Source organism: Cebus imitator, unplaced genomic scaffold (genome assembly GCF_001604975.1).
Source record: "Cebus imitator isolate Cc_AM_T3 unplaced genomic scaffold, Cebus_imitator-1.0 Scaffold592, whole genome shotgun sequence".
Lineage (NCBI taxonomy): Eukaryota > Metazoa > Chordata > Mammalia > Primates > Cebidae > Cebus > Cebus imitator.
In genome coordinates, this window is record NW_016107907.1 from 997,020 (window position 1) to 1,024,949 (window position 27,930).

Here is a 27,930-nt window from a genome sequence, read left to right on the forward strand (position 1 = left end):
ATGTTTAGTAGAGACAGGGTTTCTCCATGTTGGCCAGGCTGGCCTCAAACTCCTGACCTCAAGTGATCTGCCTGCCTGGGCCTCCCAAACTGATGGGATTACAGGTGTGTGCCACCATGCTCAGCTATATTTTGTAATTTTAGTAGAGATGGGGTTTTGCCATGTTGGCCAGGCTGGTCTTGAACTCGTGGCCTCAAGTAATCCACCTGCCTTGACCTCCTGGGATTACAGGCATGAGCCACTGTGTCTTGCCCTTTATAGTTTTTACCTAAGCATCTAAGAGATAATGACATACTTACTTACTTTTTATTATGTATCAGACACTGTTCTAAGCACTTAACATTTAATGTATTGAGTGCTTGCAGTAACCTGTGAGGTAGATAAAAATATTCCTGTCTACATTATATAGATGAGGAAAATGAGTGACAGAGAAATTGAGTATAGGGGCCAGAATTCAGTCTCAGGCAGTTTGGCCCCCTCCATGTTCCTGATTATAAGTATGTTCCATGTCCTTGTATATTAGGTTAACCATAGGACATTGCAGTTTTTGTTACCACATGATTCTGCCTAAGAAATAGAGGTTTCATTTTTTTTTTTTTTTTTAATCAGCAGTAGAGAATTTTATGGGTAGGGGACCATGATTTTTAAATTAGCCTTTATTGGCGGATACATAGATGGCCTCCATATTTTGCTTTTATAAACTACTCTAGTTAATGATCTTCTATTTATGTTGGTTTTTACATGGGTAAGAAGTAGAATTGTTGTGTCAAAGGGGATGGGCATTTAAATAATTGTTAGAAATTGCCTTCTAGAGAGATTATGCTAGTTTATGCTTTCTTCAGCAATGTATGAGAGTGTGTGAAAATACATGAGTGTGTCCCCAGACGTACAAATGGGTGCATTGAGTTTTATATGTGATGGTTTGGTTAATAGGTGTTCAACTGCATGGGATCCTAGCATACATAATGCAGTTAGCTCTGACCTTGAATATTTCAGTATTCGAATATATTAATCTGGATTTTGGGACCTCATACTGTCGTTTAATTATAATAATACCCAGAGGCATTATTCAGTACCCCACTGCCTACTCTGTGCTAAAAGGTAAGTTAATATATGTTTCAGTCAGTTTTCTTTTTTATTAAGTACATTTTATTACAGTTTGAAATAGAAATATAATTTTTGAGTTTGGTGTCTTTCTCTTATTTTTAGTTGATAATTTTATCTTAAGTCTTTAGTTTTGAAGTTACTTGATTATATGATTATATACCTATAAACCCAAGGAAAATCTTACTTTTATTTTTATGTTTTTATTTATTTATTTTTTTTTCGAGATAGGGGTTTACCATATTGGCCAGGCTAATATCAAAGTATCAAACTCCTGACCTTGTGATCTGCCCACCTCAGCCTCCCAAAGTGCTGGGATTACAGGCGTGAGCCATTGTACCCAGCCAGAAAATCGTATTTATGCTGTTAAAATTTATAAAACTTACTTGAACAAATTGTTTTGAATAAAATTCTGAAAAAAAAAAAAAAAAAAAAAAAAAAAAGCAACTAGGAGAAGATGGCCTATTTATTACAACAAACTTAATAATGAAAATAGAAGTTTTTTTTAACAATTAGATGTTGACTTCTTCAAAAGAAAGTGGTATAGACATCATTTCAATTGATTGTGAATCAAGTCAGTGGAAACCACATTGGACTAAAATATTGTTTCTTTGGAGTAAAATATTAGTTGAATTGCAGGATTCTTTTTTACCTTATTTCTTAAGCCTAAGGTTTTCCCTCTGGCAGGAGGGCCCTTGGCTACAGCCATGCCAAAAATGAAGTCACTATCTCTTTGTTCTTGACCCTCTTCTAGATTGGCTGTGGTGCAAATGTAAGTTAATAACTGAGTGATTGGATTTTACTTTATTAAGCTTTCCCTTCCTCTTCCCATTAATGTGTTATTTAGATGGTTGCTCTTATTTAGAATCCTTGGCTCTTTCCCATTCACCTCTGATTCATGTCATTCTGTTAAATACTGCTTGGAGTTGCTAATTCACATTGATGTGCAGAATAAGGCAAAAAAGATCATTCTCTTTTCTCATACTACCCTCGCATCAGACCTTTTGGTAACGCCCTTTCATTTTCACCTTTCACCAGTTAAAGGCTTACAGGACCCTTACAAACCAGATCTTTTTTGTAAAATTTTCTGTATTTATTGTTATGTATTTTCCCTATCTACTTCTGGGTACATAGAGCATTTAGGTTGTTTGCTTATTATTTCCTCACCAAATCTCGCATAGTGTAAGATATTGGTTGTCAATTTTGTTGATTTGAAGTGTTAATTTGCAGTTGTCAGGTAAAATCAGGTTTTGGGTCATCTCGTATGTTGTGTAATTACAGTTTTCCATTGCTAGTAGTAATTAGATGCCATTTTATAGATGCATTGGAAATGTGGGCAGAAGCAACATGTCATTTTATCTGTTTCATCCATTTTTTTTCTTTGTTTTTTTCCTTTTTCTCTCTTTTTTTTTTTTTTGGCAGAGAAACTTCTCCATGTCGGTAAATAGTGCCGCTGTCCTGCGATTGACAGGACGAGGAGGAGGAGGAACAGTGGTGGGGGCTCCTAGAGGTCGAAGTTCTTCAAGAGGGCGAGGTGAGCTTTCATGTGAAAAAAGTAATAATGGAGGAGGAGGATAAAGAACAAACTTTTTGAAATATTTTAATGCCTGATTTAATAAAAGCTGTTGTTTGACATTAACTGCATACTAAATGTCCTGAACATTTATATTCTAAACCATCCTTTTAAGGTATCTTCTCTATAACCCCTGATTTAGAACAGAGGATTATAATTCTAGCTGTAGAGATTTGAACGTGAGGGAGTTTAGACAGTCCCAGTTGACTCCATCAAATCGTTGTTCCTTATCCATGTTCCATGTTCCACATCCCCAGGGAGCCAAAACTTCCTGAAGCGTCGACTGTGGAAGCAGCCCTGAAGTACCTGCAGTACTGTGTGACAGTTGCTCTATGAGGGGTGTGTGCCAAGAGCTGCTCCAGCCAGAGAGGGGCTTCAGTAAAAACTGCCTCATCAGTACTAGGACCTATAGGGGTAGAACAAAAGATAATTCTGCCACATTCATTTATTTAACCTATAGTTTTACAGATTTATGTCTTGGAAAAATAGTTTTTATTTTGATATTACTTGTTTCTTTGATATCTGCTCCCTATTTTGGGTTCGTTGGTTTTCTCATATATGAGGACATTCTTAATATTTGTAATGTAAATATTTGCTTAAGCATTTAGCTCTTACATTGACTAAATCATAACAGTGGTCTAAATATACCTTGTAATTTTCTCTAAGAGATGCTTTAGAGATGGAAGAATTGGGTGTCTACAATAAGAGAGACCATTGTCTCTGTGTATCATACCACCAAGATTGGCATGATCATGAATATAGAGTATTTAAATTTTTTATAAATAGAACAATTTATCTACAGTCTTGATAGAAAATGCATGTGCATTCCTGAGAGTAGATTTCTTTTAGTAGTCCACTCAGAATGTGAGAATCCAGGTGCAAAGTGTCTGATTAAAACTCTTCACTTGTTATGCTAGGTACTATTACCTAGCTGTGTGGGGTTTTTTTTGTTTGTTTTTCAAACCTGAGGAGATGATAGACTAATCTGTAAAACTTAAAAGAAATAACTGTGCAACAGAATTTTGGGTGGTAGGATCTAGGCATGTGTGGGATTCAGAAGCTTACAGGCAATTCAGATTCATACACCAAGTTAGGTTACATTCGTCCAGAATTTGAGATCCATGCATCTTGGTAGCATGGTGGTGGTTTCAAGTTGGGACAGACCACTCACGGCTCTGGCCTGCTACTTGGACATTTCCTGTGTTTTTCTGCTGTGGTTTGGTGGTGAGGAGAGGTTGTACTTGGGTAGCTTTGCCTCCAGTGCTTTTCATGGCAAGCCGGGGATAGATCTTCTTGAAGAAGTGTGAATCACACCGACTTTGTGTGCTGCAAATACCAACCAATCTCTAAACAGTCTGCCCCCTTAATTACTTAATTGAGAACCAAGTGAATAATTGATGAATTTCTCCTTGCTTTTTGGTTTCTATGAAATGAAGGGTTATCACATAGGATAGAAAGCTTACATTTGGAATTTAATTAGGCTATTATAAAAAAGATGTTGTAACATATGTAAGAAATAGTGACTTTATTAACATATTAATGTTGAAGAATGGCATGAAACTAGTCAAACGACTGAATTGACTTTATGCAAAAAGTACTTTCAACATTATCTCAACCACCCGTGATTCTTTTTAATGTTCTCCATAGCTTATTTTCTAAAACAAGGTTGTAATTATAATCTGTGGTTTTGTGTTTTCCACTCATTACTTAATTTTAACTTGCTGGTTAAATAATGATTATTGTGGCTTTTCATTGTATAGGCAGAGCTAACCTTAGATGATTATCTTGGCTGTTTGCAACTTGAGGAAACTTTGATGTGGAAACTGACTGATTTCCCGACTGCTAAATATCATGAACTAGTAAAATTTAAATAAACTAAATAGGTGGTTAAAACAACATGAAACTCATCTTCCTATTTGGTTAGGTTGTTTAAAAATAAAGCAGATTGACACAACTCTCAACCATTGTCTTCATCATTATTAAAAGGAAGTATGTTTTAATTCCCAAGAAGAATAGGGTGAACTCTCAGACAGTAGAACAGTTCTTTAATTGAGCTTTATGAAAGGTTCATCATGTTATATTTACTTGCTTGTTCATGTATGGGAGCCGCTTTATAGAAGATTAAATTTTTTTGGTGCTGGAAAGCTTTAGAACCTGATCATTGTAATGTGTCCCACTATAAAGTTTTAGTATCATTAGCAGGACCTGTGTCAGTGCTAGTCATAACTGAGGAAATATTTTCTATGTGTTTTGCCTGTTTTTCTGGTAAACTGGAGGCTATTTTTTACATTTTTCTATTTCTGGAATAAAACGTTTTCTTCAAGGTGTAATGGCCTTCCTGAGAAAATGGCTTTCTCTAAAAGGAAAGACTTTTGCCCCCATCCTAAAATCTTCCTTGTAGAGGACAGGTGTTATATGACAGTTAGTATTACATTATTTTAGGATCTTAAATGCAATGTATACATTTCCTGAAAGGGAGAGGTACATAAACTATGAGTTGGCTTTAAGTGAAGTTTATGCAAGTGGAAGGAAGGGTAACTTTATTATTGTTCCACTGTGTTTCTCACTTCCATTTGACAAATGGAGAAGTGGATACTTGCAGTGGTCAAGAGGGTATCCATTGTTTCGAAGATTACACACAAAATAGTTCGGTGTTTTATTTTGGTATTTCATAATATAGTCATATAAAAGTACAGATGTATTCGGAGTTCTTGATAAATTACATGCAAGAGATAGAAATACTGCATGGATATTCGAAGTAATTATTTAGCTCAGTTATATTTAGCTTTGGGCTACATCATCAAGATCCATCATCATTTTCCTTTGGGCCATTTTACACTGTGAGAAAAATTGAACTAGGTATGATGGCTAAGATTTCATCGAGTTATAAATACATCCTTAGACTGCCACCCCTCCTGTGTATTGAATACAAATGCTACATGTTTGTTAGGAAAACTGTACATAAAGTATAAAGCTAAAAGTGCGTACGGTCTTCTGCCTCCAGATCTGACAATTGGATTTATAGTCTTCCTGACCTTAACGGTGTAGCTATATTATTTATATAAATGGAATAATTTTTATATGCATTGTTCTTCAGTGTGTTTTTGTCATTGAACGGAATAGTTTCAGTACTTAATCCGCTGCGGCATCATAGTGTTCTACTGTATTGTTTTATCAGAATTTATGTAGCTAATCCTTTATTGATTAGATTTCTAGGTTTTTTTTTTTTTTCAATTATTTTGAACATCTTCATACATATATATTTGCATTTGGTACAACTATTCCTATTAGGATAAATACTAAGTAGAATTGTTGAGTCAAATGTTGATAGATCTAACCAAATTGCCTTCAGTAAAGGCAAGTTTACACTTGAACCACCAGAGCCTCTAAATATCTATATCCACACACTCTGCCAGCTCTGTTGGTTCAAGTTTAGTCCTGATACATTTTTTTAATACCTCAAGATTTGAGTATAGAATAAACTGTACCTTTGGTTACTGTGGAAGACACTGTATGGCGTTAATGAGATTTGATGGTTTTAGAATTGGCGCTTTTAAGTTATCCTTTCTCTGGGATTAGATAAGTTATTTTAACTTTTATGCTTGGCTTTTTAACTTTAGCTCCTGTCTTCTTAAACTCTCTAAACCAAGATTTCTTCCATTTTCATGAAAATAAAAAAAGGTTTAATTTATAGTAGTGTTTTATTGAACTCCTTAGAATCTCACTAATCAACTTTTTGTTAAAGAGCTTAATGTTGATACTTTTTTGTTCAGGACTGGGACTCTTACATTCTGTTACATAGTTTTTTTAACTTGTTTCTTTCAGCCTCTTGTGGTCTACCTACTTCAGTGCCATTGTTGGTCTCATGAGTCAAGATCATCAGGCCTTGCTCAGTATTTAAATGTAGATGTTCTACTTGTATAAAGATAGAACTTTAGATATTAATTTATGGGGATGAATGTGTGCCACCTGTTGACATTTGACTATCAGTTTTTTTATGTTTTCTTATTTTCAGGCAGAGGCAGAGGTGAATGTGGTTTCTACCAAAGAAGTTTTGATGAAGTAGAGGGTGTATTTGGTCGAGGAGGTGGCAGAGAAATGCATAGATCACAGAGCTGGGAAGAAAGGTAACTAAAGGATCCACATATTGGCATAAAAATTTCTTGGCATGTAAAACTTACTTATTTTTTGCTTTCTGCAGAGAGAAATGTCTTTGTACAGTTACAGGGTTTCATTTTTAAAAATGCTGTTAAGTATTGAATAGCAAGTTGTATGTTAGATTTTTTTTCGTGTGTGTGTGTGTGTGTGTGTGTGTGTGTGTGTGTGTGTGACAGAATTTTGCTCTTGTTGCCCAGGCTGGAGTGCAATGGCGCGATCTCGGCTCATTGCAACCTCCACCTCCCAGGTTCAAGTGATTCTCCTGCCTCAGCCTCCCGAGTAGCTGAGATTACAGGCATGTGCCTTCACACTCGGCTAATTTTGTATTTTTAATAGAGACAGGGTTTCTCCATGTTGGTCAGGGTGGTCTTGAACTCCTGACCTCAGGTGATCCACCTGCCTCAGCCCCCCAAAGTGCTGGGATTTCAGGCATAAGCCACCACACCCTGCCAATGTCAGAAATTTTTAAATGATTCTTACTTAAAGAAAGAAGGATTCTAGATAGATAAGTTAATATATTAGTGCCAGCATAGTTAATTTGATTTGGTATTTGATAGCAATTACCAAATTGTCATGTTATTGTTTGTTCTATTAGTAAAAGTATCTTCTCTCTATATTCTTTATGACTTTATATGAAGCCTGTCAACTTGAGTAAGGGCAATTGCACAAAGATGTATGTACAAAAATGTGATGATATTTATAATAAAAAATAATTGGACATAAGCCAAACAGATTGGTATTGCCCTTATATAATTGTATATCCACACAGTAGGACACTACATGAGCAGTAGAGGTGTTTTTTAAAATATTTAATTATGTGGAAAAACACATTCTAAGAGTAGTATATAAAACTGTATACTATCTCATTAAAAAGATAATATTTTGAGTCAATAGAAACAGCTTTTGGTAGATGAGGGAATAGATATTTTTCTTTTTATCTTTGTGCTTTTCTGTATTTTCCAAATTTTAGGAAATAACTATGTATTTATTTGTTTTGTAATTTGATGAAAAAATGCTTTTAGAAAAATGGGAAAGTGAGTGTCACAGATAGGAGATCTGTATATATCACTGTGAAACTTTGTTTGAAACCTATTTTATCTTTTCCAGGGGTGACAGACGTTTTGAAAAACCAGGACGAAAAGATGTAGGTAAGGTTCTTACCTATGCACATAAGGACAAACTTATTAGAAATTGACTCAGTTATCTACACCTCTCCAGTAGATGGGGCTGTAGCAATTCTTGCATTTAGACTTCCGTGGTTATTTGAAGCCTCCACTGAATGAAACCGGAGGTGATGAATACAGGCATTAAGATTTACTTGGCTTACTTTCTAGGTCTGTGTGTTCTCTGCAAGGTATGTATTCTTTATTAAGGCCAATTTGTGAACTGAAGATTCAAGTTAGGAAACAATCTACTAACTCCTTTTCTAGTGTAGATAGCATCTCATAGGTGAGAAGAAATAGGGCAGATGCTAAAGACTTTGTTTTTGTATCAGAGAATAAAGGCCAAAACTATGACGATTCTTACTTTACTAATTTATTTATTTGGCCTTTTTGCTGTATAGTCTTTTGTTTTTTTCCTTGTTTTGTGATGAGAACAAAAAAAATTAACTCAGATAAATTACATAATTAAGGTAGCCACTGAAGAGGAACATAATAAAGGAACAGGATTTCAGTGTTTATGATGAATTAATCATAGTTTATATTTAAATAATTTATACTGTTAAGGTGAGCTTCCTAACTGATTAAAGGTAATACCTTACAAACTACCAGTAGGTATTCACATTTGAGAGAAAATAATGCCAATTCATAGTACCATTGGAGCTATGAAAATTAGCATTACAAGTTCTAAATCCTACAAGTGCTAAAAAAAAAAAGTTCTCCAGAGCATGATTGTAATTGATTGTGGTAAACATTTCTTTCTCCCCCCACCGCCTTTTTTTTTTCTTTTTTGAAAGGGATTCTCACTCTGTCACCTAGGCTATTGCAGTGGCGTGGTATTGGCTCACTGCAACTTCCGTCTCCCAGGTTCAGGCGATTCTCCTGCCTCAGCCTCCTGAGTAGCTGGGACTACAGCCATGTGCCACCATACCCAGCTAATTTTTGTATTTTTAGTAGAGACTGGGTTTCACTATGTTGGCCAGGCTGGTCTCTTGATCTCGTGATCTGCCCGCCTCAGCCTCCCAAAGTGTTGGGATTACAGGCGTGAACTACCACACCTGGCCAGTGGTAAACATTTCTCATAAACATGTTAAATGTGTAAATACCATTCATAGACTGATTTGCATATTGTTTTAAAAACTACGTAGTTATAACAGCGTTGTATCACTGTTTCCATAAAAAACTTAAACATACCAATAACTAAATTTCTCATGAATGTGGCATTAGGAATATGTGGTTGTATTTATATTAATGAAAACCATTAAGGTCCGATGTGGTAGCTCATGCCTGTAATCCTGGTACTTTGGGAGGCCGAGGCAGGATAGCCTGGGCAACATGGCAAAACCCCGTCTCTACAAAAAAGTACAAAAATTAGCCATGCCTGGTGCCGTGTGCCTGTAGTCCCAGCTATTTTGGAGGCTGTGATGGAATGGAAGGATATCTTGAGCACAGGAGGCCAAGTCTGCAGTGAGCCATGATCACACCTCTCTAGCCCAGGTGACAGGGTAAGACCCTGTTAAAAAAAAATAGGTGTGTAGCATGAGGAAATTTGAAACAGACTGGGTAGTTTATTGTTAGCTTTAGCCATATTGTAGACTATTGGATTAGCATAATCTTGGGTGCCCTGTTCAAGACCTTTGTTCCCATCTTTGTCTGATTTAGTACTTTTGCAATGAATATATAGAGGAGATGAGCAGTAGTTACCGGATTTGCAATTAGAAGATCACGATTATTCTAAGCTCTCAGATATCGTTAGTATCATAATAAAATGAGTGATAATGCTTTACAGAATTTTTAGGATTATAGTAGTCTTTCCCCTTTATTTGTGGGAGATGCATTTCAAGACCCCACCAGCGGATACCTGAAGTCACAGATAGTACTAAATCCCATAAATACTGTTTTTTTCTATACATATAGACCTATGATAAAGTTTAATTTATAAATTAGGCACAGTAAGAGACAGCAGTAATAACTAATAATAAAATGGAAAAATTATAACAATATATAGTAGTAAAAGTTATATAAGGCTGGGCGCAGTGGCTCACACCTGTAATCCCAGAACTTTGGGAGGCTGAGGTGGGTGGATCACTTGAGGTCAGGAGTTTGAGAGCATCTTGGCCAACATGGTGAAAACCTGACTCTACTAAAAATACAAAAAAAAAAAAAGTAGGTGTGGTGGTCAGCAACTGTAATCCCAGCTACTTGGGAGGCTGAGGTTTGAACCCAGGAGGTAGAGGCTGTAGTGAGCCAAAATTGTGCCACTGCACTCTAGCCTGGGTGACAGAGCAAGACTCCATGTCCTCCCCAAAAAAGGAAAAGAAACTGTTATGTTAATGTGGTCTCTGTCTCTTTCTTAAAGTACTGTAATATTTTTGGATCGCAATTGACCGTAGTTAACTGAAACTAAAAAGCAAAACTGGATAAGGCAGGGGTACTGTAAATAAAGAGCATATGAACTCATTTATTCATTCAGCACATACTGAATTCCCACTTAACGTGCCAGGTGCAAAATACTTTTTTAGAGGATATTGTTGGTGTGCTGATCAGATTTTCAGATCATTCAGTTTTGTGAGGGATAGCTATGGAGTGGAACAGTTAGGATATGAGATCAGAATCAAGGTGAATCAAGAGATCAAATCTAATCAAATGGAGATTAACAGCAGGAATGAAAAGTCTTACATAGGAAATTATAGAATTTAAAGTAAGAAGTGGCCGTATGTAAAAGCAGCCTCCTGTGTAAAGAACACAACCCTCTCAGTGACTCTGGGCTTCCTGTTAATCAGCAGTGTCCTTATGTCCTCTCAGCCATGGACCGAATAAGGTGATAGGCCCATAGTCTTTTATGTTGTCACAGGCAAGCCTAAGCATTGTGTTCACTCCTGGGACGACACCTTGAAAGGGTCCACACGTTGGAGTAGGAGGGCCGAGACATTTGAAGCCTTGCGATGGGGACTTTGTGAAGGAGATGGAGCTGTTTGGATAGGAGACAAGACGGAGGACAGGGCAGAGTAGGGAGCAGGGTTTATAGGGTTACTGTATACCAATACCTGCTTACTAATCATGTGAGAGAGGACTTAGATTTGATCTGTATGAGTTTAAAGAGCAGGAAGGGGCTAACCGATGGAAGGTTCCAGGAGGCAGGCATTGGACACAATCTTAAGAGATCTAATAATCAGAGTTATCTGAAAATGGCCTGCATTGCCTTGGGAAAGTAGTGAGTTGCTAGAATAAGAATAGCTTGATTTTAACTATTCACACATATTTACACTTTGGTGGTTTGGAATAGTCAAGTTTAGTCATTGTTGTTTGTGGCTTTCATATTTTAACCACATTAATCCAATGAGGGTAATTTTTCTAGCTACCCTCTATTAAAGGTAAAGGTTCTTTTCTTTACATCCCATTGGTATATATTTGAAAAGGCACATTCCATAAAATAAATTGACATGAAGTATCTCAGAATATTTAAGGACACTAACTACTAGTTTATCTACTACTATATATTATAAATGCTAGTATACTAAAATATGGTACTTTCCATATATATATATTCTAACATGTCGTAGTGACTTGTTGAATGCTTTTTGAAAAGATGCTCACTTTGGGTTAACTGTGCTAAGGATTCTGAGCTTGTACTTTTTGGATGTAATCCACTTTTGTAAAAAATAATGTAGATCTTTAAAAGACATTGTTCATAATTATATCTTACACTCTCCAAGAGTAGCAATAATAAATTAGTTTGTTCGAACACACCGATATATATTGATCAGCATGAGATCAATACGAGTATATTGTGAGATGTCCTACGACATCACGTTAAGACAGTTCAGGTACTGAAGGTTCCAGGATAATCTGTTCTTTTTAAAATTAGGAATGATGCTTACCATGTATTTCCTTCTTATATGAAGAGAGAAATGGGTAGAATTGTAGACACCTGGGTAAGAAGCGTGTATAACCCCTGTGAACAACCATTGGAGAATGTGAAGGTGGAAAAAGGTCTTTGATATTAGAATTGCAATTCCTATTCAGTAGGAACTGACTGTGCACAGGGTGAGATCAGTTCTGGTGCCCATCTTGTGGTATGATTCCATAAGGGTGCAATATAAATTTGTATTTTGGTATGAAATACTTGTTAATAGACATAGTGATTTTTGGTTATAGACTCTTTTGGTACTTGTACAAGTATGGGCTTGTACATACATAAAACCAGGCCCCTAAGATTTTGGTAACTACATGTCTCCAATTTGTTGGAACTGTCATGCTGTGTTTATCAGTTTCCAAAGGAATGTTTAAAGTTAGTTCCAGAGTAGTCTTCCTGGTCATGTATCCTAGACTCCAGGACCAAGCTCCCGGGTAGTCCAGATTAATGAGCTGCACATCCAGGAAGGCAGAGCAGCCATTCTGCCTCCCAGTGATTTCCCCCCTTCTCCCATTTTTACTTCATTTTCCTCAAATGGAAAGAAGATAATGGTCTTTCTATAGAAAACTTAATCCTTAATCTAGAAACTGTGATTTTAAATAAGTGAAAGAAACATGAACAGTTCTCTCAGAAGCTTTCTGTCTCCTACAAAACAGTTTTGAATCACGTTTCTTATAGATTTATAAAATACTTATTAAGTAACAGAAGTTTAGCAATAGGTTTTTTTGGCATGTGTAGGGGAAGTCATAGTTAGTTTTCAAATGCCAAGTTTATGTATAAACAGTAAGTATAATATGAAACTCATCTGACTTGAATGGAATCTTAGATCCCAGGTTTTACTTGTTCACTTGTGTCACTGTGGGCAGCTTCACTTAACTAGTGAGATTGTGATCTGTGTTGGTGATATAGTACTTTTAGGAAAAAACATACCATGTAAGTCTTCAATACTACTTTATTTTCACAGGTTAGGTGAATCTTGTTAATTATGGAAATAAGAATTCTTGCTGTCTTTCTGTGTTACTGTAGTCTTGGGTTGGGAAAATCTGTTGGTCTAATTACTACTTAAGAATGAATATCTAAAATTTTCAAACAGCAAAAGTTCACAATAATTAAGTTTCTGTGTTCTTGATATTCTTCTACTATTATCAGTCTTAAACCACTCCAGAGTTCTTCTTTATTTTCTTTTCCTTTTGGTCAAATAGTAGAAAAATGTGACTTGCTGCTGTGCCCTGCTCTTCACACCTGCTTGCCTTTACTCAGCTAGTATTTATTTCAAGAGATGATTCCTGCCTAGGTCATCACCAGTGGGGAAGGTTAATCTTTCATTTTTCCCACAGAAACCTGAATAAGGGAAATTTCAGAAAAGAACAGCCACAAATCTGTTTGAAACCTGATAGGTGACTTTTTTGGTTATTGTTTCACTTAGGGATGGTTTCTCTTTTTTTTTTAATCGAAATGAAAATCATGCAGATGGTCATCTTAAACTAGACATAAGGGAAAGGGTTCATTTTAGCATAGATAAGATAAAAAATGAAACAGAGGAAGCATACTTTTTATGGAGTATTAGATTTGGAAAGAAATAATAGAGTTCATCTACTCCAGCCTCCTACTGGTGAATAAACACTCATTTTGTGTTTATAGAAAAAACTGTTTGAAGTTGGAAACAGGAATTTGGGTTTGAAAATGCTCTGTCGCCTAATTATCTTTTGCTTTATCTATTGTAGATTTTTTTCCCTACGCAAGTTATATCTAACTAAAGCTTTATATCTATAAAGACTTAAATGTATTTTTGTATTTATGAATTATTTAGAGCTATCATGATGTTTTATATGATCAAATGAATCATACATAGGAGGGGAAGGTTTTTACTTAGGTTGCTAGAAGTCATTTAGATAACCACTATTTGATTATTATGGAGAAACATTTTACAGTAAATTTTGCACCTCCTTGCAGTGCAAAATACTACCCTGCAGGTTCCATTTGGGCTGGAGCTTGTCTTATCTGATCACCTTCTGCCGCAAATATATGAACATAGTATGTATTTGGCTGTCATGTTTAAATGCTTTTAGATTTGTGTATAAATCTATACTCTGATGTTTTTCTCGTTAATTTTTGTTTTTAGTTGTTAAAAATTAAGAAGGTAATACTTACTCAAGTTTCATAGTATAAAGAACCAAATGAATGATCTTTGTTGTCTTGAAAAAAATCCCAGTTTTTAAAGGATGTTCACTAAGTATTGTGTTGTCATTTCATCCAGGGAGCTAGGTTTGAAACTAAACTGTTGCTTCAATTTGCAGATGAAATGAGACATTAATGGTTGATTTTTCTGAGTTCAGTGGTGTTAAACTTGACTGTTCATTTTGCCTTCGTTACTGGTATCATACCACATTCTTATAAATTCACCAGCAACATTTCTGTATAAGGATCTGTCAAGTTGAGTTACATTGATTTCAGCAGGTAACAAACTTTGTAAGGTAGAATGTTATGTTTCCAGACTGTATATTGTTAGCTCAGCCATTTTTATGTGAGTGTAGGCATGATTACCATGATGTAATCAGAGAGCTGTAATTAGCATTGAAAAAAAGAAAACATGAGATACAGTGAAGAAAAAGTAGCTGCATAACTGGCTGGGTGTATTTAATACATTAAAAAATAGGGAGCCATGGATAAGTCTTACTCTGTCAGTCCTGTTTCAGAGATCTGAAAATTGTCAATGCTTTGTCCATTGATGCGGATATCCAGATCAGTCCTGTTTGGGCTTTTAGAAACCAGAGGAGTTGGAAATTCAGGGACAGTCTTGTCAAAATTCTCCATCTTGATTTGATATTCACCTTTGGAACCTCGGGTCAATAGAGATGCAAAGCAGTGATGTAACATGATCTCAGAGGGCAGGTAGGATGTCCTCCTCTGGCATATTTCTCCAGTGCCCTCCTGCATTGCTGAAAGGAATACAACTAATTCAAAGTGGGAAGGATTTTCATGCTGGAGCAGAGTAGCCAGAGGACTCGATGGTGTAATGGAGTGATAGTAGGTTAGTGGAAAGATAAAGAACGGACATTCCTCAGAACTGATGCCATCAAGGTGGAAATCCACACTGGTCTGGTAGAGTTTGCCATTTTCTCTTTCCTGATAGAGCACAGCTGAGACCCGGACACTGGTTAGAGGGCTAGGTCGGGTATTGGCCACTTGGAAGACAAGACTAGGTTTGCCATCTATGTGAGCTACTACTGCTATGTCAGTAAAACGAATTGAGAAAGCTCGATTTTTTGGCCGGGCAATCTTCGCCACAAAGGCACCTAAATTAGAAATTATTGAATTTTTTTTAGAATGAAGACTTCAAATATCAATACTTTTTCTGAATGAGAAGGGTATATCAAATATTTACACATTTCTTGGTGCCTTGCCTTCCAGTGAGTCAGGAATTAAACTCATTGTTAATTTGGTTAGTCTCATTTGCCTGAAGCATTTTTCAAAGTACATTTCTGTTTAGAAACCATGATTTCAAATGAATAAGCAAAATGATTTTGTTACAGAGAAGTGTAAAACTTCGTCCCCTGGTTTCTTACAAAGTCAAAGAACTGGTCACTTCCTATATTCCTGCCCGCACTTAAAAAAATGTGATAGAAAATAAATGCAACTTGGCTACAGCCAGATTACTTTAAGTTGAAGTAGGAAGTAGGTTCAGAGTAGAATGATTTGAGGTGGGGAGGGGACCAGTAGAATGAGTGATATTTTGGCCAGGCATGGTGGCTCATGCCTGTAATCCCAGCATTTTGGGAGGCCAAGGTGGGTGGGTCACTTGAGGTCAGGAGTTCGAGACCATCCTGGCCAACGTGGTGAAACCCTGTCTCTACTAAAAATACAAAAATTAGCTGGACCTAGTGGTGCATGCCTGTAATCTCAGCTACTCAGGAGACTAAGGCAGGAGATTGCAGTGGGCCAAGACTGTGCCACTGCACTCCAGCTGGAACAACAGAGCAAGACACCATCTCAAAAAAAATAAATAAATAAAGAGTAATATTTTGAAGAATTTTTAACTTTGAAATGTTTACAAACCTTTTCTAGGGCAGGGGAGGACTGTCAGGTAATTACAGTGCACCTTTCAGGTATATCTTCTTTGTGCCCTAAGCTATAGATGAGTTTTTTAATCAGTTTTGTGCCACGGATTTTGTTGGCAGGCTGTTGGTAAAGTCTAAGAAGTAAGTACTTACCAGAATTATGTTTTAAGGGCTTAAAAATAAAACACAAAGAAACCAAATTATTGAAATTCAGTTGAACATTTAAGAAATGATATAGTACTATATGTGCCTTACTGATACATTAAATAATCTAGTGGTGGGTTTAGTACTGTGATTTTGAGGTATTATGGTTTGATATGGCAAATATCTCTGATTTCTGTTTGAATCAAAGCTTCTAATACTGCTGATGCTATTGTTTTTTGTTGCCTATAGGAAATGCCAAATTTCAATTAGTGGTTAGTACAAAGAGATATAGGTTTTTCCCATCTAAGTTTACAGGTCCCCTTAATTGTATCCAAAGGACTGATCCAGTACAGGAATTCTTGGTATTTGTGATTTGCAGGTTATAGAGCCAGTTGGTAGCACATTGGGATTTCGTTCCAGATCGCTCTTCAAGTTAATGTTTGTGAATTCGGAGACCTCATGCCCAATGAATGCTTACCTTCTCAGATTATTATTGAATAGTATATTAAAGACATGTTTTCTTTTACAATCATATATGTCACATGAAAGGGCACTAGTCTCCTTTAAAGGAAAGAGTTTTCTGTGTTATGAGAAAAATTTCATAATCTTTATGGACAATATTTTCAGGGCATTTTGCTGAGAATGTGTATACATAACTTGTTCTCTAGCATGTAAAGCTGACTATGGTTCTCTGGGCTCACTGGCATAAAGTAAATGTTGAAAAGATGAACTCGTAGGAGAGAATTCTAGCCCAGTAAAGAAAATAGCAAATTTGTTAGGTAAAATGACTGTCAAAATATGTATTGAATGTATTTATTCATTTATTTGACAAACTGATTAGCTTCAGTGAAAAACTCCCTTTAAACCTTTTGTTAATTTTTTTTTTTTGTTATAGGAAATTTCTGCAAATTAGTGTTATACTGATTGATCCCTTTTTTCTTAAGTAGTTTCAGTAAGTAAAATTTTGGCATTGAGACAGGCTCCCTAAGCATTTCTCCTAGTTTTTGGTGCTAAACTGTTTCTTTTCTGTCTTAGGCATTACCTGCTATTAATATGAATACATTATTCTATGACATTATTACTTATGATTGACTATACCCTTTCCAAACACCTGTAGTTTTTTTTTTTTTTTTTTTTTTTTTTTTTTAAGAACAAAGACAAAATTACCTGTGATAAAAGCCTCTAGCATGAGGCCTAGGAGCATTTGTATGGCAAGTAAGGCGATTGCACTTGGACAGTCACCACTGGGGAACATGGTACCATAACCAATTGTGAGTTGTGTCTCCAGGGAGAAGGAGAATGCAGCTGTGAAACTGGTGATGTACTTGACACAGATAGTGTGGTTTTCAGGTGGGGCATCATGATCTAGTTCCAGATCACCATTCATCTCAGCTAGAACATACCAGAGCACTGCAAAGACAAGCCAGTGGACAACAAAAGAAGCAGAAAAGACCAACATCATCCAACGCCAGCGCATGTCCATTAGGATTCCCCAAGCATCTCGAAGATACGCAAGACCTCTTTGAGCGCCATCCATTTGAAGTGTGCTGTGGCCATCCTTGGTGACCATCCTCTGGTATCTTTGACTTAGGAGAGGAGCAATGACTTTGCAATTACTGCTGTCCATCTCAGGCTGTATTTCTCTGAAATCAAGAGTAAATTAGTAAGCTCTTAACTGTTTTACAGTTAATGTTTGTGAATTCGGAGACCTCATGCACTTTCTGCTTTCTTGGGAATGCTTCTCTAACCACAACTTTGCCAGCTCTCTCCCTTTTCCCTTTACATAAGTGGCATTTCCTGAGTCATTCATTTGGAAGCTAATTGTGTGTTATTTTAAAATAACTCTTCTATTGTTTCTTTGAATGACTGTTAAAACATTGTTTAATTCAGACATTTTCTAAGTATATTTTAGAATGCCTGTGGGTAGATTATATACCCCTGTGTCTTCCTTGTACAAGTCCAGGTGTCAAGCATTTATTGCTTTGACCAAATACTGTGTGTAAAGACTAGCATTTCATAATTAATTTATAATTATGCATTATTCATAATTAAAAGGGGTATGTTTAAACATGTAAGTTTTCTTCTGTATAAATAATTATTTATACAGAAAATATATATTATTTATGCAGTACTAAATCTGGCTTCTGCAAACCTTTGAAGCTAGATTTAGTACTAGGACAAGGCTTACGCTTGTGGTAAGCTTTTAGAGATCTGTAGTTCTAGTGTATGCTTTATAATTAGCCTGTGTAGAGTTTGATGTATTGATTTGTAGTTTTAGAGACAGGTTCTTGTTCTGTCTCCTTGGCTGGAGTGCAGTGGCACAATCACAGCTCACTGTAACCTCAGCTAATTTTTAAAATTTTAATTTTTGTTGGTACCAGGTCTCAATATATTGCCTAGGCTGGTCTCGAACTCCTGTTCTCAAGCCATCCTCCTGCCTCAGCCTCCCAACGCAATGGGATTACAGGGGTGAGCTACTACACCTGGCCTTATTTAGAGTTTTATGATTAGGCTTTGTTTTTGTCACTTTGCAGCCATGTTCATGGATTCTTTCTGCCCTGGTTGATGGCTGTTTCTTTCCATATTCTAGGCTCTGAACAGATTGTGGGGTAGAAAGAGAACTGTTTTCTTGGCAAAATAAGAAATTCCAGGTAGACATTTCTAGATAATGTTAGCTTTAAAAGTAAGTAAATCAGAAGAAAAAAGTTCAAGAATTTAATGAACTAAAATCATTAAGGGATTAAATAAGAATTTTAAAAAGATAATTAGTATAATTATTTTTCTGCTGCAAACAGTTTTCATCAGTGGTTATCCTTTTCTCAAGATGATGAGTAGAAATCTAATGTATGCCTTCCTTGTAATCATCCTTGCCTATGACAGAGGTGTCTTAAGACTTGAGTATGGCAGTTATCAGGAACAGAACATGAAATGCAGCTTTGCTTCCCTTGAGTGAGCCTCTCTTCTTTGTTACAGTCCAGGACTGTGAGTTTATATTTGACCCTCCTCTTTGCTTCTTCCTTTAGAGGTAAATATCCGTGAGAGTGCTGCATACCCACTTCCTGCGTTTTAGTGGGGCTTAAGAAGGGCACTACAGACATGTGGAGCTAGGTTGTTGCTTGGGTTTCCTAGTTCCAATGCCTAGGGACTTTGAGGCTTTGGAGACTACCTTTCTGTGTTCTTGAAACTGGATATTGGCCAGCTGGGTATATACCACTTTCTTCTTTTGCTCTGAGGCTAACTTAACATTTACTGGTGATACTAGAGAGATTTTCTTGTATTTTCTTCAGATTTGAGCTACTGATGGAATACTGGGATGATTGTTCAGTTTATTTAGATTACATGGCTATTTCAGTTTCATATGATAGACATTAAAAAGTCTTAGTGTATTAATGTTTTGTAACTTATTACCCTAACAAGTTGTTTTAATCATTTAGTGTATTCTTTTTTCTTGGCATAGCTATTTAATGACCCTTATTTTGTTAGATTCTTTTTAAATGTTTTAGGATATCTGATCTCTACCCTTTTGGAAACAACAAAATCTTCATAGGCACTATGGTAACTGTTTTCATATTGTGTTATCTCTTAATTCTTCAATATCTCAACAAGATAGCCATTGTTCCCATTTTCAGATGAAGTCACTGGTGCTCAGACAGATAAAAGAAATTCACACAAGGCAAATAGGAGCTTTGGATTATTTGGATGATTATTCAAGTCTAGCTAACTTCAAAGTCAGTTAATTTTTTTTATTATAAGAAACATTTGGTGAAATAACAATCTTTCCAAAAATGATTGGTATTGCATTCTTAAGATAGTCTTTGACAACCAGATTTCTAGCACCTTCAGTAGATGCCCTTCTTGCCCCATAACTGTCTCAAGTATCCATATTAAACCATTGTTAACTTTATTCATGATTCTTAGGTTAGTAATGATTAATAACATTAGCTAATATATATATTGTTTACCATGTGCCAGGAATCATACCAAATACTTCATGTGTACAAGCTGATGTGCAGCCAACGGGCAGCATCTGGCACAGAGTAAGCTCTCAGTAAAGTATTAGTTGCTTTATTGTTACTCAAAATGTGTCCAGCTGGGTGTGGTAATTCACCCTTGGAATCCCAGCACTTCAGGAGGCCAAGACAGGATTGCTTGTGTCCAGGAGTTTGAGACCAGTCTGGGCAACATAGTGAGACCTTGTCTCTATTTAAAAAAAAAAAAAAAAAAAATGTGTCTTAAGTTTAACAGTAATAAATACCACTATTAGTCCCATTTTACAGATAATGAATCTAGCACTTTGGCACTTTGGGAGGCTGAGGCAGGAGGATTGCTTGAGGTTGGGAATTTAAGACCAATCTGGCCAACATAGCGTAACCTTGTCTCTTTAAAAAAAAAGGAAAGAAAATGAGGTAGTAAGTATGGATATGAATCTGATACATTTTGAGTCCAAAGTTAATGACATATTACCTCAAAAACAGATGTTTGACCTTGCTTAGCCTGTGTGAATAATACTGTTTGTTCCATTTGATTAGTTTTGTTCAGGAGCCACTCCAGGGTATTTGTTCTTCAGTAATGTTTATTAGGTTCAGACTTAAGATTTGTAGGTTAGAAATAGATTTTCGTTAGGAAAGACTTCTTTCAAGACTTAAAGACTGTTACAGTCTGAATTATTAGATAGTCTAGTTGTGTTTTGCACACAAGTAAAATTAAAGCAATGTAGAGAGTATGACATAACATTGCCAAGTTTATGTTTTGTTGATGAGAAGACAATTTTAAAAGTATAATACTGTCATAAATAAAATTACGATGACATAATAAAAGATATTGACACTTGGCAGAATGATAGAACAATGAAAGGATAGTTGGTTGCTTTCAAAATAGTGGGTGAACAACTTTGTTCTCTACTGTTGTTGCTTCCTGCCTATGTGAAAATGCCCTGGACACTGGTGCTTGTTCCACTTGTGGATTCACTGTCCTACTGAATGCTGCTAAGTGCTTAGTGTTTCACAAAAGCTTGAGGAAGAAAAAGCTCCATGATTCTTTTTTCTTTTCAACCTACTTTATTTATGAAAGTATAAAATTCCTTACTTAGAGCCTCTCTATGTAGACTATAGTCAACAAATTTAATCATTCTCATTTGGGCTTTTTCAGGACTGTTACTTCTTACCTTCAACTTTTGTAGCACTCTTACTCTAGGCTCTTTACAGTTTTATCTTTTTTCCCTTGCAACTAAATACATGGAAAAAACTTTGAACAGGGAAGTCAAAAAGGCTAATATCAGAACAGTTAAGCAGCATTTTTTTTTTTAACCTAAGACTGCTGGATTTTGTTCGGATTGTGTTGGCCAGTAGAGTAGTTTAGACAAGGAAGATTGATTTCTGATTCTAATTTATGCAATTACCCTGAATAAATATTCTGTGGACTCTATAGTCAGTGTGATTTAGTATAGAGAACACAGGATAGGGGATATGACCTTCAGTCTCTGGCACTGTTGGTTACATAGCTGTGTCATTTTGGGCAAACCGCTCAATCCCCTTGGCCTGGGATCTTTAGGTTAAAACAAAGAAAGTGAAAAAAGAGGGAATTATGATAATAAGTTTTCTTAAAGTTCTACAGACTTCTGTAAACATATTTCCAATTCCTACCACAGATACAAGTTTCCTGTATGATTTTTTTTCTGTATGGTTTGATGTCTGCTTATAGGTTTAAAAAATTATATTACTATTGCCTGATATATGTAAGTCTCATCAATTGATCCCAATAGAAAGTAGAGTGGAAGGTTGGGAAGGTTTGCTTCTATCTCTGTGTGGGCTGTAAAATTATTTGCCCATTTATACATTATTTGGAGGAAAAAATAGTACCTATTAAAAAATGATAGGCAGCTTCATTGATCATCAAAATTCATTCTACTCATTGGGTTGTAGCACTTAAAATTGTATCTTTCTGTCGCCATGATATAAAATAGTATAGTTCATACTAAAGAGTTAAGATAAAGGCTATAACTAACAAACATTAAATGAATACGGTATTACTGTGTATTTGTTCATGTCTGGTGTAAATACTTTAAGACTATATTGAAAGTCTTATAATGATTTTTCTTGCTCTCTATAATTAGGGCAAACAGTATGACTTCTAACCCTATTATATAAGCCCAGAGATTCTATTTTAATTTCTTAATTGCAGAAGCATCTACTAATTTCAGCAATAATTCTATGCTTAAAAATTTACAATAGGATACTCAACATTTTCTTCTTAAAGAAATAAAAACAAAGTGGTTTATTCTTTTGGCATTTGTTATTTTATGCTCATTTTGGGTTTCTAAAATTCCTTCCAAAAGAAAGACTTTTTTTTTCAAGCCACTGAATTTTTTTTCCTCAGGCCTCTATTCTCTACTCATATATTATAATGGAAAATGAGTATACATTTAATAAAACAAGAAAAAAAATTCTAGTAATGCATTCAATACAGCTGTTATTCCATTTTTAAAACTTAAAGAAAAAGAATATAGAAACCTTACTATACTGCCCTATAGATAATGTCTTTGTTTTAAAAATCTATTGGGTAATCTAGCTCTGTTCCTATTTGCCAGTCAGTTTCTTTCTCTGTTTCCCATAAAGAAAGAGTTAACAATGGATATTATTGCATGTACTCACCAGTTCTTTTTCTGGGTCAGCCTTTATGCAAAGGTAGGTCTTAAGGAAATTTATAGAGTCTGTCTTTTTGAACAGATAATTTTAATCTACAAGTCTAGTTTGTAGGTTCTCTTCTTGGACTGGTTTTACAGCTTACATTCCTCTGTTTATAATGTTGTGGGGGCTGGTTTCAGCTGAAGTTGATGTGATTGGTCACTTAGCCTGCAGGGGGGCCAATTAGCTCTGATCATGTGGAAAAGAATGCTGGTTTGTTAGGAGGTCTTTCTTTACCCAACACAAACCTTAACAACTCTGGAGAAAGCCTCCAGAACTGACTTGGAGAAAGGGTGCATTTTTTTCCCTCTAATCAGGACCGGTCTTTAGTAAGTTTGCATAATCTTACTTAAGAGTTTATTTGAAAGTTCAAAGGGATAAAATTCCCTGCAAGATTTCTTTTCAGCCGTCTTGCTTTATATAGCATGTTGAAGTGTGAGATATTTCCTTTACTAATCTTTTTTTTTTCTCCCACCATGTCTTTGGGGAAGATTTATTTGGATAAGGACTTACAGGCGTAAATTAATGCATTGATTTTCTTAGTTTTCTTCTCGTATCTCATCAGAATGGCTACTGTTAGTTCCAGAACTAGTAATATAGATAATTTAGTTACTTGAATTTTTTTTTTTTGGCCAGGAAACAAACTTTTTTTCTTTCTTTCTTTTTTTTTTTTTTTTGTTGTCTCACTCTGTTGCCCAGGCTGAAGTGCAGTGGCGTGATCTCAGCTCACTGCAACCTAGACATGGGAAGTTAAGTAGGTTACCCAAGATCACAGAGCCAGTAAGGGGGAGAGCTAGGATTTTTCTTTTTCTTTTTTTTCTTTTTTTTTTTTTTTTTTAAGGCTGTGTACAAAGACCTTGAATAGGAATAAAATTAATTGTTCTGTACCTGGTACTTTTAAAAATACACACCTGTGTGAAAGAACTGAAGAATTTTCTTTAAGCTTATTTTAGTGATGCTTAGGAGATATTTCCCTGATCAGTATGCTGAAGTATAGTGTTAATAAAATGTAGTGTACAGGGCACAAAAAATGTACCTCAACACTGATACAGTGTTTAGGTGGAAAATGTGATCCAGCTTGTTGGAACCCTGAAACGAGCTGTGGTATGGCTTTGTGCAGTGCCGTAGTGAGCAGTACTTTTCTCCTCCTCTGTTAGCTGCCGATTTTAAAACTGACCAAATGTCACATGTAAGAGGATCTGAGAAACAAAGACTGATTGTTCAAAGTAAAATCTTGGAAGGCCTGCTGGGAAAATTATTAATGTAGACCAATATAATGCTACTTAGAAAGTGAAATCCGCCTTTGTAGAATCCTCTCTGACCCCCCTACAATTTAAAAAATATATTAATTCCTTCTTTGTTTTATTAATGCCAAATGCTTCAACACAAGTTCAGACACAGCATTAGAAACATTGACCTTCAGAACTAGGGAAGGTAAAATATAAAGAAGGGATTTGTGCTATGATGCTCATTCCCTGCATGTACTGGTAGAAATTATAATGTATATTAATTCCCAGCTAGCTAATTGAAGAAAAACAATACAACAACAAAAATACTAGAACAAGTATAGTGTAATACTGCTTCTAGAAAGCAGAAGCACTTGGTTGTATCTGCCATGTGTTTTGAATACACACTATATGTTTTTTACTTTCATTTTTTTAGACATAGAGTCTGGCTGTGTGTGCAGCGATGTGATCACAGCTTACTGCAGCCTCAGCCTCCCAGGCTTAAGTGAACTTCCTACCTCATCCCCCGTCCCCTGCAGTAATGCCACTGCACCTGGCTAATTTTTTATTTTTTGTAGAGGCAGGGTCTCACTGTGTTGTCTAGGCTGGCTTTGAACTCCTGGCTAAAGCCGTCCTCTCAACTCAGCCTCACAAAGTCCTGGGTTTACAGGCATGAGCCACTTCACCTGGCCTGAATACACATTATAATAGGGAAGATAGGTAAGGATTTTATTAAACTTAAAAGTCTTTTGCCAGAGACTTGGTGTCAATATATTGTGACAAAAATGATTTGGCAAAATGACCTTCAATTAAGAAAGCAATGTCTCAAGTGAAGCTTTCTAATTTCTGAATTTCTACAATTTGAAAGTCTTGCTATGGTCTATAAACAGTGATTCCTAACTGCTAATTGTGAATATTGTAGACCAGCTCTGAAGTGCCCACGCAGGAGCATAGCACTCCAATTACAATAGCCTGAGCATTTAAAGTCATTTCTGGTTGAAGTTACCAGGTTAACTGATGTAGGGGAGAGAGAAGACCTCTTTTCCTTTTGAAAGTTTGATAATTGAGTCAATAAAATAAACCAACAGTAGGTAGACTTAACAGGAGAAAAACAGTTTACTTGCTTATGCATAAGAGTCCCATAAAATATGAGACTTGAGGAAGGACCAGGTGATTGAAGTTCTTACAGCATTGGACATTGGAATAGGCATGTGGAGGTCCTGGGGGAAGGTGTTGGCAAGCTGTAGGAAAATGAAGGGAGGAAATGTATGATGAACAAAAGTTGTCTGGTTATAACCAGTTAAAAGGTCCCGTAGAGTTAGACTTTAGATAAGGTTATATAATTCACTATATGTCCTTATTACAGAAGAGATTAAAAAGAGTTAAAGTCCAACTCTACTGGACCTTTTAATCTCTTCTGTGATAAGGGTAATCTTCCCTGATTGATGAGATTCTAGGGAGGGGAAAAAGGAATTTTTGGAAAAAAAAAAAAAAGGGCATCAGAGAAGGCCCCTCCCTGTACTTGGTGTTTCCAAGTTTTCTGTTTGCAGTAACAAGCATACCAAAGCAGCGCATTTTGGGGTGGTGTTTCCTGGGCTCCTTCACTGAGATGACATGGATATTTGCACAGATGATACGCCACCTTCACCCAAAAACTCATGGTTCTTTCCATCTAGACAATTTGTTATTTCTGTTTTAGATGTTTCACAGTAAGGTAATTGGAGATGGCTCTAAAACATTTCTTCTGTGAGTGAACATAAATGCTAAATACCTGTTCATTGATTGATTTTGCATTCAAAATTATAATGATTAAATTAAGCAAGTTACCAAGACCAGGTGAATTATTCTGTGTTAAATCTATTCCTCTGTCCCTAAAGGTATTTGATTTTCTGACTGAAATAATTCACTATATATCTGTAAATGTACTACATTTTTCTTTAGAACAGTAAAATCTTCAGTTGGAGTGCAATTTATGGCCTATATAATATACATAGGTAATCTCACAGCTTTAAAACTTTAGCCTGGTCTCCATGTTCTTGCTTACATGGTGTACTGAGCTTTTCTTTTGAAGATGTCTAGTCTCTTTCCATTTCAACGTGTCCAAGCCAACTACTAATTGCCTTCTCACAGATTTCAGGCGGCCCCTGCATGTGTACCAGCAGACAGCCGAGTATGAGGGCTGTAAAGTTATGCTACATATTCAAATCGCGTGAGGACTTTTTTCAGAGATTCTGATACACTGCAGCTTCTCCAGTCTCTGCTGTTTTTTCAGGACTCATGTTAACCAGCTAAGCAGGTTATTTATTCCTCAGGGAGAAAGTTGTAATTCTGGGTATAGAATTTAAACTGCTCTGTCCTAGCCATCCCGAGTTTTGTTTACAAGTAATTATAGGGAAGAGGAGGTGGTAAATATCAATACTTGGGTGGGATTCCCTTTTATTGTTTTCTTTGGTGTTAGAATATTTGTTTGGTATTGATGAGAGAATATATATCTGAATAGAGTAATACAGAGTCACTCTTTAAAAAATTTGCAAACAAACAAGCTTCAAAATCTGTCCCATAATTCCACTTTTGCTTGTGGATATTGGGCACTTGTAAGCTCCAAGTCTCACAGCTGTAGATTTTGTTGGCCGAGTGCCTCTTCGCTCCATCTGAAGTTTTCCATAAACACTATTTTTGGCCGTGGGTCAAACATGCACACAGGTGCCCTTTTACTGCTCTTTCTCCTTAGGAAGTCCACTCAGTTAGACCAGGCAAAAACCAACACTGTATTTTAATTTGATTTTTAGATAAATCCTATTTGGACTTAACACACCAAGAGTGAAACAACGAAGTATTTATTGCCACTGGGGAAATTATTTATATATGTAGCACATGTGTATTTTAGCACCTTTTACACAATTTGCTTTTAACGTAAGGTTATAAAATGTATCGGTAGTATAGTTTCCTCATAGCCATGTTTGCTATATTGAATGGAAAAAGACATTTAAAATTTGTGTTTCTTTGCCTTTTGAGGGTGACAGACACCTTTAAAGTTTTGATGAAAGCCGTCGACCCTTTTACCTGAAAGAATAAAAAAGTGTACCAGCACAAAGTGCACTTCCAGTGCAAGGATTCACAGCCCTGAGCTTATTCATTGGCTGTAGATTAGGAATATTTGGTTCAGGCATGAGCTTGAAAATAATTTAATAAGATTTACTTTAAAATCTTCTTGTTTATAAATCTGTTAAGATTTTAAAAAGAAGTCACCTGAAATGCAGTATTTGGTTAGTCAACTTTGTCATTATGCTGATGTTACAGGGGGAGGAAGACTGATTTTGAATGCTGAGAAGGGCCATGTAACTGTCTCCCGCTCATTTTAGTCTTGGTTACTATGAATTTTTGGAATTTTTAGATGTGAAGGAAGCTTAGATACCATCTTCTAAATTGCCCATGAATGACTTTAATATTTATCATTTTTTTTTTAAATTATTATTATTTTTTGAGATGGAGTCTCACTCTGTCGTCCAGGCTGGAGTATAGTGGCGCAATCTCTGCTCACTGCAACTTCCACCTCTTAGGTTCAAGCGATTCTCCTGCCCCAGCCTCCTGAGTAGCTGGAACTACAGGCACACACTACCACGCCAGGTTAATTTTTAGTATTTTTAGTAGAGATGAGGTTTTACCATGTTGGCCAAACTGGTCTTGAACTCCTGACCTCGTGTGATCTGCCCACCTCAACCTCCCAAAGTGCTGGGATTATAGGCATGAGCCACAGCACCTGGCCTATCATTTATTTTAAATTATATCAGGAATACAAATACATACATATATTTTGTATCATTTATTAAATTTAAAATCATTTTAAAATACATCAGGAATACAAATATATGTGTATATTAATTTTTTTTTTTTTTTTTTTTTTTTTT

The 27,930-nt window shown here is 36.0% G+C and overlaps 2 protein-coding genes across 6 annotated transcripts in view; one reads left to right on the top strand and one right to left on the bottom strand.

Annotated features, from left to right (window-relative positions):
- Window positions 1-27,930, top strand: part of LOC108294621 (GRB10-interacting GYF protein 2-like) — a 99,814-nt gene that overhangs the window by 56,574 nt on the left and 15,310 nt on the right. For all 4 annotated transcript variants that reach the window (XM_017516538.2, XM_037734238.1, XM_017516540.2 and 1 more), the window contains 3 exons: window positions 2,527-2,638; window positions 6,693-6,804; window positions 7,943-7,983. In XM_017516538.2, the coding sequence (XP_017372027.1) occupies window positions 2,527-2,638; window positions 6,693-6,804; window positions 7,943-7,983 (265 nt within the window). The remainder of the gene's footprint in view (window positions 1-2,526; window positions 2,639-6,692; window positions 6,805-7,942; window positions 7,984-27,930) is intronic.
- Window positions 12,846-22,917, bottom strand: KCNJ13 (potassium inwardly rectifying channel subfamily J member 13). Of its 2 annotated transcripts, none has more exons than XM_037734239.1 (3): window positions 22,764-22,917; window positions 17,517-17,756; window positions 12,846-15,207 (listed from the first exon to the last, which is right to left on the bottom strand). In XM_037734239.1, the coding sequence occupies exons 2-3, from the start codon at window positions 17,738-17,740 to the stop codon at window positions 15,147-15,149; spliced, it is 285 nt and encodes a 94-aa protein (XP_037590167.1). In that variant the 5' UTR covers window positions 17,741-17,756; window positions 22,764-22,917; the 3' UTR covers window positions 12,846-15,146. The 2 variants fall into 2 exon arrangements, with proteins under 2 accessions (XP_037590167.1, XP_017372031.1); XM_017516542.2 differs by having other exon boundaries at window positions 17,281-17,756.